Genomic DNA, 18,877 nt, shown 5'->3' with positions numbered 1-18,877 from the left:
AGCTGAAAAGTTTTAAACCTACTAGAATATGACTCTGCAATGAAGAAAGTGATAAAAAAACTGATATTAGATTATCCAAATAGCCAACTTTAATGAAGTTTTCTGTGATCTTACTCAAACCAAAAGACTCTCATATGGATATGAAGCTTGGGTCAATACTTACTGCCTTTCTTCTTATTTGTGTGGCATATGTGTGTGTGTGTGTGTGTGTGTGTGTGTATTGTTTATTTAATCAATGTAATAGTAATACTACAAAGGGGGATCGAAGCCCATTTAAATTTTTCAGTATATATATATTTGTATTATATATTATTTATTTATTCGATATGTATTATAATTGTTCAATATATATATTTTGTGTTATATATTTATTTAATATATGATAATAATAATAATAATATAAAGGGGAATTGAAGCCCATTTAAATTGTTCAGTATATATATTTGCATTAAATATTATTTATTTATTTAATATATGTAATAATAATATAAAGAGAGATTGAAGCCCAATTAAATTGCTCAGTATTGTGAATCATCAGCATCTTTCTGCCCTGTAAAATGTTTGTTTTGTAAAAATACATTGATCTTTCAAAGCTTGCCCCTGAACCATCCCTCCCTACCACCCCATCTTGCTTATTGACTTTGTTCAAGAAAAATGCTGCAAGTTAGACTCTTCCTTTAGAAGGCTAGATGTGAATTAATTATCCCATGTTTTCCTCCACATAGGTCTTGAAACGGCAGGGCTATGATGCAGCGTGTGATATCTGGAGCTTGGGCATCCTCTTATATACAATGCTGGCAGGGTAAGCAGTTACCTTCTTTGGTACCGGTTAGTAAAGAGTGTATGTGGCAGGAGGGCATGTGGGCTGATTGGTAATAGTGCTTGGGCTTGAAACTACTCCAAAACCTGTATCTCTTGCTTCTCCCCTCTTCCCAGAGACAACACATTCACATATATATTCAGGGTCTTTTGAGATTGAATTTTTTTCTCTCCCTCTCCCCTTCCTTCTTCCCTCTTATACGTTATCCAAACCATCACCACCACAACAGAAGAACAAGGAATTAGAACCTTGCGCTTTTACTTCTGTAAGATTTCCAATTTTATTTTATAATAATAAGAGAGATCTTGGGATTTGGACCTGACAGGATATTTAAAGATCATATAGCTAAGAGTTCTTAACCTGAAGTCCATGAATTTTTATAATGTTTTTGAAAACTGTATTTTAATATAAATTTTTGCATTTTATTTTACATATTTAAAAACTTTTTCAGAGAAGGGCTCCATAGGCTTCACCAGAACACATACACACACACATGAAGTTAAAAATTTCTGATCTAGTCCAACCCATTCATTTTACATATGAAGAACCCAGAACCTAGAAATGTACAGTGACTTGCCCAAGGTCACACAAGTAGTAAAAAGCAATTGTAATCTCTCCCCCAAAGCCTTCTTAAAAAGACTAGTGATAAATCAAAATGTCAGGATCTCATTCTTCAGACCCTAGAATCTACATTTTAACTTTGCTATCAACTCACTTTAGAATCTCACTTTTTCCTTTTGGGGGTTCCATTCCAGCTCTAAAGCTCCAGGACCCCATAACAGTGACCTGTCTTAGGTCATGTTTTCTATAACTTGTTCAGTCTGTGGAGTACTTGAGTCAAGTAAAAGATCCTATAAATGAAACACTTTGATGACCTGCTCCTATGTCACATATGTACAAAAATATCTCAACAGAGTAAAGGAAAATAAATTAATTCACCCCTAAAATAAAAGTATGAGCTTTGTCTTATAGTGATTTCTCTCACCTCAAGTTTCCTTGTGTAAAAATGGAGATTTTGAACCCTAGACTTCAATCCCCAGAAGTCCTTGGTATTTCCCAGAATTCCCTATAATCTCACCTGAGTCTCCATGTAGGTGAGATCACAATTGGTATTTAACCGTCAGTAATGCCTACGACATGCTCTTCTCTTACTTCCACTGCAATGATGTAGCAAGTATAGTGGTAAGCTAAACGCGGGTAGGCGTTACTGCCAGTAGAACATAAGCTCCTTGAGAACAAGAACTGTTCCATTAGTATATTGATAGCCCTAGCACCAAGCCTCAAACAGGGTAGCCATTTAATAAATGATTAAGTGAATCGAATTATACAAACCAGAGCTTCAATCCTAGAGTCCCACCTTTAAAACTGCTAAATTAGACCAATGGATTGATGGGAGGGAACTATGGGTTATTGTCCTGATTACTCACCACAGTAATCCTTAGTATGTACCATAACCTCTCTTTCAAATCTCATTTTCACTACATATGAAATGAAAATGTTAAACTTAACATTGAAATAAGACACATCAAGAACAACCAAGATGACTTTATATGGAGACAAGCAGTAACTCAATATGAAACTGGGGAAATGACTCCAAAAAGACCTTTACCTGAGGACCTAATTTTAAAAAATGATTATTCTTTATAACACAGGGTATTTATTCTTCAGGAATAAACATCTTAAAATATGGAAAGGAGTTTTATTATCCTAAGTTTCATTCATGCCACAGGTTCACCCCTTTTGCAAATGGGCCAGATGACACGCCTGAAGAAATCTTGGCAAGGATCAGCAGTGGGAAATATGCACTTTCAGGAGGAAACTGGGATTCTGTATCTGATGCTGCAAAAGTAAGTTAAAACTTCATTTGCTTACCTATCTGCCAAAGTAGGAAGTTTTCTTGCTTTGATAACAAATTCCTTTATGATAATAATAATAATTACAACTAGCATTTATATAGCTCTTACTATGTTCAGGGCTTTATAATTGTTATTATATAATAATTATAATATATTATATTGTATAATATATATAACATATTTTATATATAACATTGATATCATATTGATACAATAATATTATATTACATTATATTATAATGCTTTTAGTAGCCCCATTTTACAGATAAGGAAACTGAGGCAGAAAGAAATTATGTGACTTGCCAAGGATTACATAGCTAATAAGTGTCTAAGGCAAAGTATATATGGGTGCATTATGCATATATGTATATATACTGTTAATTTTTTTATGGTTTAGGCTTGAATATATTGATTGGTGGTCACCAGGGATTTAATTTCTAGATCCCAAAATGAATTACTAAAGTAATTGGAATTTGTGGTAGTTTATTTACAATAGAGGGAAGATATTAAGGAATAGAGAAAAGGGAAAATAGAAAGAGAGAAAAAAAAACTCTGGCTTCCTCTGAGCCAGGTAGAAATTCTCAGGCCCCAGCTAGGGGAAAGGAGTCTCAAAAATATGGGCTTTTCTTGGAGGTTCACACCTCCAGAAAGGCAAGGAAACTAAGTCAGCCTTTACACTCATCACGGTGACCATCTAAAAGGAAAGCAGTCTGAGGTCTCCTGCATGAGCTCCTCCAGGGGTCCAGTTCCACAGCCAAGTATCTTCACTCCAAGTCTGAGTGTCTGTCTTCCAATCTCTCCTCAAGTGTCTGTCTTCGTCTCTCTTCAAGTGTCTCTCTTCACTCCAACTCTGAGTGTCTCTTCCAGTCTCTCCTCCAAATGACTCTTCTTCATTCCAAGCCTGAGTGACTGATCCTTAGATCTATATCCCCATGTGCCTCTGTTTACTCTAAAGATCTTTTTCTCTTGTGTCACCTCCCCTAAATTTTATATCTACCAATCACAACAGACACTCTTCTCCAGGACTACTCACTCAATGTATGAAATGGGTGTTCATACCTTTTGTGTTTAGTTAACATCTTTTGTGGTTAGTTAACACCTTTTTTGGTTAGTTAACACCTTTTGTAGTTAAAATGGGTAGATCTACTTTAAATACTGAGTTAACACTTTGGGGAATAAAATCTAAAAATAGACAGGGGATTACAATTCAATCTTCACAATAAAGGAAGAGCTAAATACCTTCATTGTTACAATCAGGAGACAGCCAAATCCAATTTTCATGATATACTTTGCCTTAGAGATACCTATTATGTCATAGTCATAGTGGTAGTCTCTCGGTGATCAAGAATGACTATTGTCTTTGTGCAGTTTCATCTACGGTGTACCCTCATGTGACTTTGGAGTCCAAAGGCTGAGGCGCAAAGCCTGTGGCACATGGGGCATGGGACGCCAGTTGTTACAGGAGGTGAGGTTGTGGCCTGGTGTCGGCGTTCACGCGCAGCAGCAAGACGTCAACGTCGCTCATCTTCAAAGGTGGTGGTGGCATGGTTAATGTGGGTTCGTCAGCTGCTTCTGTCAGAAGCAGCGAATTCTAGTTGCTATGGTGTAATGCCAGCCCACTTCAAGTTGGACTTTAGCTGATCCTTGAATCTTTTCTTTGGTCGGCCTTGTTTCCTGAGTCCAGCTGACAGTTCACATAGAATACCTGTCTTGGTATTCGCTATGGGTCCATGCGGATGACGTGTCCAGACCATCGTAGCTGGGTTTTGAGGACCATGACTTCGATGCTGATGGAGTTGGCTCTGTCGAGGACTTCCTGATTGGTGATTCGGTCCTGCCATCGGATCCTCATGATTGACTGGAGGGAGCGTTGGTGGAAAAGCTCCAGCTGTATCATGTGCTTCCAGTACAGTGTCCATGTTTCACAACTGTACAGGAGCGAGCTGAGGACCACTGTGTTATACACTTTGAGCTTCGTTGCAGTGCTTACACCTCTGTGTTGGAGGACTTTGCAGTGCAGCTGCCCAGGTGCCTGGCTGGCCTTTTGGATCCTGGCATTGATCTCATGGTCTAGGAACCCGTCATTGGCGATGGTGCTGCCCAGTTATTTGAAAGTGTTGACGTTAGAAAGCTGCGTGCCATCGATTGTAATGCACGGCTGGTTCGTTGGCCTCCCTGGTGCAGGTTGGAACAGCACCTCTGTTTTGCTGAGGCTGATAGTCAGGACAAACAGTTTTGTTGCGATGGAGAACCTGTCCACAATGGTTTGAAGATGATTTTCTTGGTGGGCCATGAGAGCACAGTCATCTGCAAAGAGAGCTTCCAGGATAAGTCTCTCTGTTGTCTTTGTTTTTGCAGTCAGGCAGCGAAGGTCAAATAGTGAGCCATCCAGCCGGTATTTGATGTAGACGCCCAGGTCTAGATCCATCACAGCATGTCGTAATACTTGGGTGAAAAATAGGTTGAATAGTACCGGAGCAAGGACACAGCCTTGTTTCACGCCATTGGAGATGTTGAAGCGATCTGAAGTCTCTCCACCAGATAGGACTTCCCCTGTCATATTGACATGAAAGAGCTGGATCAGTTTGACGAATTTTGCTGGGCAACTGAGCTTGCTGAGGATCACCCAAAATGCATCCCTGTTCACTGTGTCAAACGCCTTTGTCAGATCTATGAAGATAATGTGGAGACTCAGGTTCTGCTCAAGGCATTTTTCCTTCATTTGCCTCACCGTGAAGACCATGTCGATGGTGCTGCAATCTGGTTGGGAGCCACATTGTGATTCAGGCAGGTTCTGCTCTGAAACAGATGACAGGAGTCTGTTGAGTATAACACAGGCGAGGATCTTTCCGGCAGTGGAGAGTAGTGAGATGCCTCTGTAGTTGTCACAGGCTGCTCGTGGGCCTTTGTTCTCGTATAGGGCTACAATGGAGGCATCTCTGAGTTCTGGGGGCATGTCTTCCTCTTCCCATATGCTGGTCAGCACTATGTGGAATGCCTGGAGCGCCTTTCCATTTAAGGCCTTGTACACCTCAGTTGGGATCCCGTCTTTACGGGGTGCCTTGCCTGCACTCATTTGTTTAATGGCTTTTTGGACTTCCTCTATTGAAGGAGGGACGTCAAGTTGTTCAATGGAGTGGTTTTGGGGCATCTGGTCAAGGGCGCTTTGGTCGACTGAAGAGGGTCGTTTGAGAAGCTGACTGAAGTGTTCTTTCCACCTGTTGCTGATGCCTTTTTTATCTTTTATGAGAGTGTCACCATCAGAGGATAGTAAGGGAGCGGTGGTGGGTTTTAATGGCCCATAGACACTCTTGAGGGCACTGAAAAATTTTTTGTAGTTTTTCATATCAGCACACCGCTGGATTTCTTCTGCCTTTTTTTCCCACCATTGGTCTTGCATCTTCCTGATCTCACGCTGCGCCATGGCTTGGAGAGACTTGAATCTGTCCTTTTTAGGAGCAGAGTTTGGGTTATTTTGCCACTCCATAAAGGCTTTGTTCTTCTTGCTCAATAGGTCTTCAATAGCAGTGTTGTTCTCGTCAAAGCAGTCGTGGTGGTTGCGTTGTTTTGGGCCTAGGACTGCCTTTGATGTTTCCTTCACTGCATCTCTGAACTGGTTCCATTTCTCAGCTGAGCTTCCAGTGAGTGGTCCCTGGGCAGACAACTTGTCGTCCAGGCAGGACTGGAATGTTTGCAAATAAGATGGATCTCTAAGACGACTCACGTTGTAAAATGCATTAACTGTCTGGGCGTGTTTTGGATGGTGAGGCGCAATGTGCATTTGAAGAGTCACTCTAACCAATCGGTGGTCTGTCCAGCATTCAGCTCCTCTCATGGCTCTGGTGATCTTTACATCCTGAATGTCTCGCCGGCTTACAATGATGTAGTCAATGAGATGCCACTGTTTTGATCTTGGGTGCATCCACATTGTTTTATATTTGTTTGCCATTCTGAACACAGTGTTTGTGATGGTGAGTTCAAACTCTGAGCATTTGCTGAGTAGCAGTAGGCCATTGTTGTTCATTTTGCCCACACTGTGTTTGCCGAGCACTCCTTTCCATCTTTCATGGTCCTGGCCAACGCGGGCATTGAAGTCGCCCAGTAGTATCAACTTGTCATTTGTGGGCACTGAGTGCAGGACGGCACTCAGGTCAGAGTAGAACTGCTTGATGGTCTCCTCTGTGCTGGTCAGTGTTGGGGCATATGCGCTGATGATTGTGGCATACCGGTCTTTGCTGAGAGGCAAACGGATCTTCATGAGCCTCTCGCTGATGCCCACAGGCAAGTCTGGCAGCTGTTTGAGCAAACTGGTCTTGATGGCCAGGCCAACACCGTGGATTCTGTCTTCATTTGAGGCTCTACCTTTCCAGAAGAAGGTGTATCCAGTGGAGGGTTCGCTTAGTGATCCCTCTTCTGGTAAGCGTGTTTGGCTTAAAGCTGCAATGTCGATGTTATATCGTGCCAGTTCTTTACCGATTAGAGCTGTTCTTCTCTCAGGTCTTGGGGTATTCTCTCTATCAAGTAATGTCCTGATGTTCCATGCTCCTAGTAGGAGTTTCTTTGTATTTTTTCTTTGATTTTGACCACTTAAAGGGATAATCCGCCAGCCGCAGTGTGCTTACTGGGTGTTTGTAGGGCAGGCAATGTTTGGGACACCTTTTCTAGTCCTCTCCCTTGATTAGGGTGAGCAGTGCTGTCCTAGAGAGGGCTGCTCAGTCACCCAGGATGCTGCTGAACGTCCCTGCTGCCCTACAGGGCCGAGCAACCACTGGTCCATGGGCTGCCTACGAGGGCACTACAGCTGCCAGTGGTCACCTCCACCTGTTGCATCGCCACTCCCCCATCGCTGGGGTTAGGATAGATGAGTGTGCACAAAGATACTTGTGCGTGAAGGAGATTTAAGTGGAAAAGTTGATGCACAGAGACAGTCCCACTCTCTCAGCATTGGAAGCCTGGGTCCAGTGGCATGAAAAATTGTTACGTCTGGAGACTTCCTCAGCTGCATTGGATGGCCCTGTTGTGCTCCAACACACCCTGAGCACTCCACAGTGCTTCGCTGCGTCGCCCTCTCAGCTGTTGAACCTTCTTATTGGTTTCTTTCGCCTGTTCCACCAAAGCAGTCTTCACATGCTGGGTTAGCAAAGCCCTGGTTCACCAGGAGTCGAAGACCCGATGGCTACCCTCACAAGGTTTGGCCAGCCTGTCGAAGCCGTTGCCCGGGGTGTGGCTGCTGCCACATGCTAGCAGCTACTGGGAGCCACAAGTGAGAGCTGGGTGTCAGGTGGGGGTCAGAGGCTGGAGAGCTGCCCTAGGAGGGCACGACAAGCCTTCCATACCAGAGATACTACCCCTCCCTGAACACCCCATACACCTATTATGTATGTATACATAATACACACATATATATGTATATTATACACATGAATAGAGTGAGTCCCTCAATGCTTAGTGCACTAGGAGGTGATAGAGTCTTTTTAAATGGTAATGAATCCTTTCTTGTCTGTTGCTTCATTTTTGGGGGGTCAGGTCTCATTTTCCCCCAGACTTCAGAATTGAGACTTAAATCATTTAATGACAAACAGTGTATATCCAGTCAAAGAGTACCTGATAAAGCATATCACAACTAAATGGAAGAGTGGGTAGAACATTGGATGTGAGGTCAGAAAGACCTGAGTTTGCATCCTGCCTCAGATATTTACTAGCTATGTGACCAAAGGCAAACTCTCTGGGCCTCAGTTTCCTTATTTGTAAAATAGGAATAATAATAGTATCTGCTGTAGTCACAAAGATGTCAACATGATCAAATGAGATGAAATTTATAAAGCTCTTTTGCAACCTTTCAGTGTTATATAAATGTTAGTGATGATGATGATGATGATGATGATGATGATGATGACATAAGATATCTCTGCCTCCAGAGGGATATAACATGTGAGAAATAGAACTTGGGTTTGGCTTTAAAAGAATGAGTAAGTTTGGCTGGAGGAAAATAATTGTATAGTTTTATTATTATGAATGGACAGCATTCGTTTAACATTTTATAGGGTCTAAAAAAATTCTCAAACACTGTCTCATTTGATCCTCACAACAATCCTTTGAGATAAGCAAGACTGGATGCTAAATGACTTGCCCAAAGTTGTTGATACTCAACTACAGGTCTTTAGATAATAAGCCACTGAAGCCCTTCTAGTTCTGAAGCTCTGTCACTGTATACCATGGCAAAAGCACTAGATTTAGGAGTCAGGAAACTCCTAATGTTCCTTTGACTTGGAAGAGCTTGAACAAGCCATCAATATTCCATAACAGCCATTTCCCCATCAGTACAACAATAATGAGCATCTTCCTTCTAGTTATCTTCTTTGTTGTTGTCAGAAATTTAGACTCGTAAGAAATGAAAAGGAACTTGGAGAGAGAAGAGCAATTAGAACAGCTTCTCTAAGCTAATTCCTGTTCATCTATCATGTTCCCTTTCTTCTTTCATCACAGGATGTTGTATCCAAGATGCTCCATGTGGACCCCCATCAGCGCCTGACTGCAGTCCAAGTACTGCGACATCCATGGATCATAAACAAGGACTACTTATCTCAAAACCAGCTCAGCAGACAGGACGTCCACCTGGTGAAGGTAGAATTTTAGAATCAAAGAATATTAGAGCTGGTCAAAGATTTTAGAAAAGCCTTTTAGTCTAACCCCATCCCTTCATTTTACAAAAAAAAAAAAAAAAGATTCTGAGCCCCAAGGAAGTAAAATTACTTATCCAGGATCAGCATTATTTCATAGCAAACCTGGAACAGTACAAATCATTTGACTCCAGATGCAGTGTTTTATTAACTAAACTTCTCTCAAGGTGTAAGATGTTGAATTTAACTTAATGAGTATTTATTATCAACTTTATGTACATTTTGCACCAAATGGGCAGCTTGGTGGTGCAGTGGATAAAGTGCTGGTCAGGAAGACTCATCTTTGTGAGTTCAAATATGGCCTTTGACATGTACTAGCTGTATGACCCCAGGCAAGTCACTTCAACCTGTTTGCCTCAATTTCCTCATCTGTAAAATGAACTGGAGAATGAAATGGCAAACCACTTCAGTATTTTTGCTAAGGAAACCCCAAATCGGGTCACAAAGTGTCAGACATGACTAAAAATGAGTCAACAACAACTGTATATGAGGCAAAAGCTATTGTGATATAGTAGCTGGACTTAAAAGTCAGAAAAACCTAAGACCTGGTTTTAAAATATGTTAGGTATGTAATTATGGGTAAATTGATTAACCTTTCATTGCCATTAGGAAACTCTTTAAAATTAAAGAAGAGAAACTGATATACCTAAGTAAAAGGAGCTTTCACACCTATAGCTCCCAGATCCAGATTTCCAAAGGAAGGAAAGAAGGGAAGGAGGGAGGAAGGGAGAGAAAAAAGGAAGGAAAGAAGGAAGGAAGGAAGGAAGGAAGGAAGGAAGGAAGGAAGGAAGGAAGGAAGGAAGGAAGGAAGGAAGGAAGGAAGGAAGGAAGGAAGGAAGGAAGGGAGGGAGGGAGGAAGGAAGGAAGGAACAGAGGGAGGGAGGAAGGAAGGGAGGGAGGGAGGGTGGAAGGAAGGGAGGGAGGGAGGGAAGGAGGAAGGAAGGAAGGGAGGGAGGGAAGGAGGAAGGGAGGAAGGGAAGGAGGAAGGGAGGGAGGGAGGAAGGAAAGAAGTTCCTACCCTCAAGTAGCTTACATGCTACAGAAAATGGTGTGCAGTGTACACAAAGATTAATATATACAATGTCTTTTAAGAAATGGAAAAGCATTAATGACTGAAAGGATTAGGACAAACATTAATGTCTGAACCATGTCTTGAGGGGAAATAGTCTAAATGGAGGTAAAGATGGAGTGTATTCCAGGCACAAGGAACAGCACAAGAAATAGAAAGCCAAGATCTAGGATAAGGTAGTCTGCTTTGACTCAAACATATACTGTATAAAGGCAGGGAGTAAAAAAAAAAAAGAAGTCTGGAGAGGAAGGACAGAAATAGAAGTGATATTGGGAAGCATAGAGAATATTGTTCTGCTAACTCCTGTTCTTCAAATAATGGAAACAGTAAAAATTAAATATAGGCACATTGTACATGAATTGGTTCTGGCATCTATTAATATTTTGTAACAGGTGGCATCCAGAGTCCTAACCTCCACAATTCTAGGCCATTATCAATATGCTCAACATCACTATCAAAATTAATGTGACATAAACAGAATAGAGGCTATTGATGAGTAGGCCTTCCTCTGAGTCCCATCAAAAATGTACCACTCAGTTAATATCTTCAGCAAGTGAATGACAGAATTTTAAATTATTAGTCACAGTTCTGTAGCTTTGAACCAGGAGTAGTGTAATGAAGACCATAGTAGAAAAATTAACAAAAGTGTAAACCCTCTTGAAAATTTCTCCCCTAGTAAAATTTCCATGTGATCCATTTTTGGTCTTATCAAAATAACCCTAGTTTTATATTTCTCTACTATTCAATCCTATCTGTCACCATGCTTTTTCATTCCCCATCTCCCATCCCTGGAATATTCTCCCTCCACACTTCCACCTCTTAATATCCCTGCCTTCCTTCTGGATTTACTACAAAGGCTATCTTGGGGTTTTTTGTTTGTTTTTGGTTTTTTTAACCCTTACCTTCTTTGATACTAAGGCAGAAGAGCAGTAAAAGCTAGGCAATTGGGATTAAGAGGCTTGCCTAGGGCTACGCAGCTAGGAAACACCTGAGTCCAAATTTGAACCCAAGACCTCTTGTCTGGGTCTGGCTCTCTATCCACTGAGCCATCTAGTTGCCCCAAAGGCTATCTTCTGCAGGAAGTTAATCTGGATCTCTCTCAGCTACTAGTGTCTTCCCCTATAAGATTATCTTCCATCAACTCTTTATGAATCTTGCACATACCTAGTTATTTGCATGTTGCTTCCCCAATCAGTAAACTCCTTGAGGGAAAAGTCTATTTTTGTCTCTCTGTTTATCTCTAGCACTTAGCTGGGTGTCCAGTACACAAGGCATTGCAATTCAATAATTATTCCCTTTTAAATAGGGAAAACTCTTAAAACATTTTAGAAATTTTCCTTGAATGACTCTTTTTAGCACCTTCCCTTAGAAGATATATCGGTCAAGGCCATAGCCTCTGATTCTGAGGTGGAAATACCTTATACAGCAAGGGAAAGCATTTGGAAAGCTTCATTTTAAAACAGTCCAACGATAATATAAAAAATCATGGGGTGTTTAGCTATAGCAAACAAAGTTTATTCTAACCCTTTCACTTTTATAGAAGAAACTGAGCTCTAGAGAGATATAAAGTTTCGCAATGGTCATAGATAGAGGGAGTAAGTATCAGAACCAATATTCAAATCTGGATCCTCTAACTCCAAATTTAATGCCCTTTCCAATTGTACAATTAAAGGGACTTGAGGAAAAAAACTGACTCCCTTTTGTCCTCACAAGAGACTTTACTAATTTACATTTCCACTTCATTTTTAGCAATCTCAAAACTTCATAAGTAATGAAAAGTAGCTCCTTCTCGCACAGAAAAAAAAAAAAGTTTATATTCCTCTGATTTAAATGCCCCCATTGGCACTAAAAGCTCACATTTGTTCAGCACTTCAAAATTGACACACTTTCCAAACAACAACCCTGTGAGGTAGGCAGAAACATGATGCCTGGTTGAAAGCGTTTGAAATACCATGTAAAGAATAATTAGACTTATTCTCTTTGGCTCAAGAGGGCGCAAGCAGTAAAAATATGTAGAAGTTGCAGGAAAGCAGAATTACCCTGGTTTAAGGTAAAACTAACCATAGCCAATAGTAGCTAACATTGATGATAGTTTTAAGATTCATTACAAATATCTTATTTGATCCACTATTATTACCTCCCTCTTACTAATAATGAAACAAAGGTAGTCAGAAGTTCAGTGACTTACGCAGGGACCCAAAGCTAGAAAGTGTTAGAGACCAGATTTGAATTTAGGTCTTCCTGACTGGAAGTCTAGCACTCTATCCATTGTGTCATCTAATGAATAGTCAGAACTCCAAGAATAGATTAAGATGCTTCAATAAGCAAAGGATTTTTGCCTTCTTGGTAGAGATTTTCAAATGGAAAGGTGAATGACTTCTTGTCAGAGATGTTGCTGAAAAGGTTCTAGATCAGATATAATGAACTCAAATTTCACTACTTTTGTCAACTGTGAGGTTCTGTGGCAGCACCTTTCTTATGAATTAGAAAACGAGATTCAGAAAGATTGTTACTCGGATCACATAGCTAATAAAGAGCAGACCAAGAATTAAATTTTTTTCTGAATGTTTAAGTCTAGTGGTCTAGAGTCTACTAAACCCTATTGCCTAAGAATAACTCAGCAAGAAAAATGATAATTTGCCTTATACACTGACCTCCACAATTGTGTTCTGTCATAGCATCAAAAATTTGGTGGGGTTTTTTTTTCAAATATTTTCCTAGACAATCCAAACAACCCACAATCATACAGTAACCTCTAGACATCCAAGGGAAGTTCCAAAGTCACACCAAGAATTCAGGACCACTCTTTTTTTTATGTTATGAGCCCATCCACATTTTATTTATTTTTATTTATTTTTAATTGAAATTTTTTATTTAATTTATTAATTTAGAATATTTTTCCATGGTTACATGATTTATGTTCTTTACCCCTTCCCCCTCCCCTTCCCCATATCCGATGCACAATTTCACTGAGTTTTAAATGTGTCATTGATCAAGATCTATTTTTATATTATTGATAATTGCACTAGGGTGATCACATAGAGTCTACATCCCCAATCATATCCCCATCAACCCTAGTGATCAAGCAGTTGTTTTTCTTCTATGTTTCTACTTCCACAGTTCTTCCTCTGAATGTGGATAGTGTTCTTTCTCATAAATCCCTTAGAACTGTCAGAACCACTCTTCAGAGAGATTCCTATCTCTAAAATAGTATAGAATCACTCAAAACAGTGAACTACGAAGTCTGCAAAATACAGTGGTTTCTGATTACTCAAAAGCGAGTTCAGTTCAGTTGAAGTCAGTTCAACACATCTTCATTGACTCAGCTCAACTCAAATCATTGAACTCATTGCCTTGCTTTTTAGCATTTCAGAGCAGAATATAAGATAATCACCCAATTGATATGCATCTTTGTTGGTATATGATACATGTGTCTGTTATTACCCACACCATCTCTTTTGACAACCAGGCAAAAAAAAGAGAGGGGAAAATAGAGGAATGCTACTCATTGAATTTTTCCTAGGTCTTTCAACCCTTTTCTTTCTATATTGTCTTACAGGGTGCAATGGCAGCCACCTACTTGGCTTTAAACAGAACCCCTCAGGCACCAAGGCTGGAGCCTGTATTATCCTCCAACCTGGCTCAGCGAAGGGGCATGAAGAGGCTTACTTCCACAAGGTTGTAGCAGGCGAGGAAGAGCACCTAGTCACAAATCCTACAGCTCCTCCCCAGAGAGGTCCATCTTTGTTACTCAGCTCCTGGACTCATGGATACTGCACATGAGCATTGCTGGAATGACCAGAAGTCCAAAATAAGTCAGCACTCTCCCTTGGCTCTTTCATTTCCTTTTCCAGCCCTGAACAGGACTCTGACTTATTGACTTCTCAAAGCTGTGCTGTGCCAACATTACCAATTGCTCTTCTTCCTTATTCCCAAGTAAAACCAAATGAATTAGTTTCCTCAGAGTCATTTTAAAGATCTTTGGGATTCTATGAGAACCTACATATGCCTATATTCGTCTTACTCTTTTCATCAAAGTAATTTTTAAGTGTTTTTAAAGAAACACTTTTTGATTGAAAGGCCAATGATTTGAGCCCACAGTTTGCTGCCTTACCAGCTAACATGCATAGAATAAAAAAAAAATCATTGTCCAAATACTCCATATACCAAAATCAATGATGCTCATTTCCAAAAGGTCAAAGGCAACTAAAACATTTTCCCAAGATTTCCAGTTGTCCAGGTAATGCTTGGACATTTGGGCATCTAGGAGTAGACACCTGTTTTCATTCAGAGAAACCCAAGGTATTACTTTTCTATCTGCTCTCCTCCTGTTTTGATTGAGATAGTTTATAATTTCCCTCTTTCTCTTTTCAACTTGAAAGGGGAGAAAAAGCCTACCTAAGACGTAAACTAGTCCACCAAGATGGTAGGTAAGACTTTGGCCTTTACATACCAATTTCACTAAAATGCAGAAAATTAACTCCTTACAAAGAAAGAAGCGTAAGAAAAACCCATGTCCTTCTCAATTTTCTTACTTCTACTGGCTTTAGCTCCTGGCAGTCACAAAGACCCATTAAGGATTTAGGGAGAGCTTTAGGTTTTCATTCCCTCAATAAGATAATTTCCCACTCCCTATGCTTTCCAAAAGCAGTCTATTTGCTGCTTGCTTTCATTTTCAGCTCTAAGAAAAAACTGTGACTTTTGAGAATATCAAGCTCTGATATCCCCCACCCCAGATTCTGTTGGCTGAGTCTGTGCCTCTCTTAAGTCCAACTGGAATCAGGAGGTATACCATTCAGGCCTTCCACTCCCTTGCCCTAAAGAAGAAGAGGGGAGGTTTAGGGAGACAGAGCAAGAGGATGCATTAACAGTAGTGATGCACTTTTTAGGAACTGCGTTTTTGTGTTGAATGTTGTTTCTGTTCAGTAGGTCTATTTTGAAATCACTGTTTGACATTTTAATAATTTAAATACTATTTAAATGTTTGACTTGATGTGCTGTGCACATGGGGGGGTGGCAGCTAAGGGTTGGGAGGGGGGGAAGGGTTGGGGTAGGAGCTTTGATGTGCTGACCTTTGCCAAATCAAACAATGCTGTGAAACGTCACCAGGCAAAAGACCCAGCACCAACAGGAAGTTGGAAAGGTAGACCTAGGTGTTATTTCGTCTCCCTAAGGATCCCTGTGGGTCTCACTTAGTCCGGTGTGTTCCGTCCAGGAACTCACCTCAGCAGAGTTGCAAAAGAAAGTAGTTTCACTATTATTCCATTTTGGTTTTTTCCTGTACCATTTACTGAGAAGAAACAACTCGTTTGGTAGTAACTAAGAGAAGATCCAAGTTGATGGTGAATGCAACCTTTCTTCTGAGCTCAGTGGTGAACCTCAGTGTAATTTCTTGTAAATGGTACCATTTGTTTCATTTCTCTCCCCCTTCTTTTTCCACCTCCCACTTACAACCCAAACCCACCATCATCAAAATATATGCTGAGGACAGAAAAATGCTAGCTCATGCAAGTTGCTTTCTGGACTTGAAAAATAAACCTATTTAATAAATAATCTTTGATTATTCTGTTAGATTTTACTGTTTGTAAAACACAAACAAAGGCATCCAAGTCCATCTTTATTTTCCCATAACTTCTGTTATTCTCATGTTTGTCATTATTTCCTCAATGGGCTACTAGGTAGAGAAATTTGGGTATTGGTTGATGATTATCCCCCTGCTTCAAAAAAAAAAAAATGAAGGTAGCAGACCTCAACCTGCAGTGTCTCTCTCTTTGTTAGTCCTAAAATTGATGTCTGTTTCTTTTGTTATTAAGGATTTTTTAGATTCCTTGGCTATTAAGACAAGTGATGGATCACATCACTTGGAGGTTTTAAAAAGGTAAGGAAGAAATGAATGATACAGAACCACTCAGAGATGGTGAAAGCATGTTCCATATGTTTCTGCTGTAAACTATACCAGCTAAAATCTTTGGGTGTTTTTTTTTTAATTCATGCAGATTCATATGCCTTTATACACTGAACTGAACAGATCCCAAAGGCAGTGATATAGTCTGCTATTGCTATAGCAAAGATCAACTTGCCTAATACCACTTCATGCATGGGCGTTACCATATCTGCTAGAAGGAAATACCCTATTACAGCACACTGATAAGAGGTATTAGATTCTGTTATAACCAAATCCAATTGGGTGACTAAAAAGCACACCCAGTTTTTGAAACTCTTATCCAAAATAAAAAGTTCTTGAAGTCATTCAATAAAAAGTCAGCCAAGATTTTCCTTTCCTCTTAGCAATGGGCACCCACAACTCAACTGAGTAGTTGTGCACAGTGAATGGTTTAAACTCAGAAAAGAGTGAATGGTTATGTCCATTTACAAGCACAAATTCAGTGCTGGCCTTCTTGTACCAGAATAGTATTTTCTTCCATTCCTAGCATGCATCTATATATATATATAGACTTTTTTTTAACCAAAACCACTAATCCCAACAAAACTAATTCAAGTAGACAGTATCCACTCCAAATTAAGAAATGAGCAAAAACAAACAAATCTTAGGTAAGATGCTTAACAGGTTTGTTTGGTTTTTTCATTTCTATGTGGATTGATTTTAATTGATAGTACTTCAGGTTAAGCCAGTATTGTGGATTAAATGGTATTATCCTTAAAATTGCACAGTGGGATTTTACCTTCTATTTTATTCTTTGAAATGCATCATAAAGACTTCATTTGCACTCCACTCTATTTCTGAGATGGTTGTATGTTCTCCTCCCTCCCTTTCACCTTTCAGTGTCACAAAAAAAAAAAAATCTCAGAAAGAACAAGAAGCTGAGAAAATGTAACATTTCAGAAGGCCAGGAATCAGATGGCAATCCATGCTTATACGGCTCACTTCTAACTAGTAGGTCAAACAATGAAATCCCTGGACATGTGTGTGTGTTCATTAGTATTTAACAGCTTTTCTACCTAGATATCATGACCCAGCACTTTGTTTACAGGCTCAGTATCTATGTTTACAAATCATTTTTATGTTCACGCTTTCTATTTTGTTTGAAATAAGCAGTCACTGTACAGATATTTATTACGCTTTCCAGAGTTTTCTGAATAGATTTTTTTTGAAAAAAACATGGGTTTTATGAAGTGTAATATTTTTATAGCATAACAACCTTTGGACTTTCTATATTGCTCCTAACAATGGTCTGTGGATAAGCTTCTTGCTACCCTTTCCCCTTGCACTGTTTTTGGTGCTGCTGCTGGCGTCAGCTGCTGTCGTGTAGCATCCTTAAGAGGTAGATGGTACTGTATTGTGTAACTATCTGAACTGAGAACTCCGTGTGTTTGTGTGTAGGCGAGTGTGAGAAGCCCAGTTGCATGATGATGGACACTGGTAGAATACAATGAGCAGTTGTACTGTAGAGTGGGGCAAGAGCTCACAGGGGCAGGCTGCTGGGGAGAATCCTCATTGTATCCTTCTGTACTCTGCCCTTTTGGCTTGGCATGCACATCCTTTCTTTATAAAGAAATAAAACAAAATTCTATGCTGTTTGTTTGGGGCTACCTGAATTTATTCTCCACTTGACAAATGCCTAATCAATTTGTATTAACAAGCATGTTCAAACACCACACACACACACACACACACACATACACACACAACTTCATCTTGCCCACTCTGTAGTAGTGAAGGGCTGGGCATCACCAAAGAGAGCTTCTAGACTCGGGGATCTTATTTCCTGTGACATGCACCCCTTTGGCAATCACAAAAAAGAGATTTTAAATCACTGAAGAAATGAGACATAGTAAAAATAAAGATGTAATTTTTCCCCATCCAAGTTCACAAACCTCCCAAACTCTATCCCCAATGAAGTAATCCAACCTTAGACACTTGGCACAAGCTTGGGAGAGCCATATTATGGAAAGAATTGTAGGGAGTCCATCAAATAAAGAAGAAACAGTATCTGATGCATAAACGTAAAGGATACTCTTTAAATATTAATTTATAGTAATACTTATCACATAAGCAAAAGTGTTTTTCAATTCAGAGACAAGTCTCTGAAAATCAGTAAGGATTAGCACAACTATGATCTTAATTGCCTAAATATGAAATGATGATCTCCATATTCAGGATGTGGATGTCTATACACACATATAGGTATATGTATGCATATATAATATGCACATATGTCTGTAAATAATCTATAAATATATGTGATATAGCTATTTCAAGGCTGATATTCTTTATGATAAACATAGAGTATATATGCACAAAAGGACATATATGTATATAAGGAAATATGCATATGCATATATAATTAGAATTATAAATTATCATTACATTTGAGCCCTACACTCCCTTTATATTATGTTATTTATTTTATTTATTTAATTATTTATACATTACAAATTATAAAATTCATTTTTAATTATAAAAATATTAAAGAATTTTTAAAAGATTATA

General features: G+C 39.6%; 1 protein-coding gene across 4 annotated transcripts in view; it reads left to right on the top strand.

Moving 5' to 3' along the window:
* The window catches only part of RPS6KA2 (ribosomal protein S6 kinase A2), a 563,997-nt gene extending 546,033 nt beyond the window's left edge, over positions 1-17,964 (top strand). For all 4 annotated transcript variants that reach the window (XM_001371705.4, XM_007484888.3, XM_007484886.3 and 1 more), the window contains 4 exons: positions 726-802; positions 2,550-2,667; positions 9,163-9,300; positions 13,985-17,964. In XM_001371705.4, the coding sequence (XP_001371742.1) occupies positions 726-802; positions 2,550-2,667; positions 9,163-9,300; positions 13,985-14,110 (459 nt within the window). In that variant the 3' untranslated portion in view covers positions 14,111-17,964. The remainder of the gene's footprint in view (positions 1-725; positions 803-2,549; positions 2,668-9,162; positions 9,301-13,984) is intronic.
* The last annotated feature ends 913 nt before the right edge of the window (positions 17,965-18,877 follow it).

This window comes from Monodelphis domestica, chromosome 2 (assembly GCF_027887165.1).
Source record: "Monodelphis domestica isolate mMonDom1 chromosome 2, mMonDom1.pri, whole genome shotgun sequence".
Lineage (NCBI taxonomy): Eukaryota > Metazoa > Chordata > Mammalia > Didelphimorphia > Didelphidae > Monodelphis > Monodelphis domestica.
Note: the sequence above shows the minus strand (reverse complement) of the source record. Positions and strands in the feature narration are given on the sequence as shown.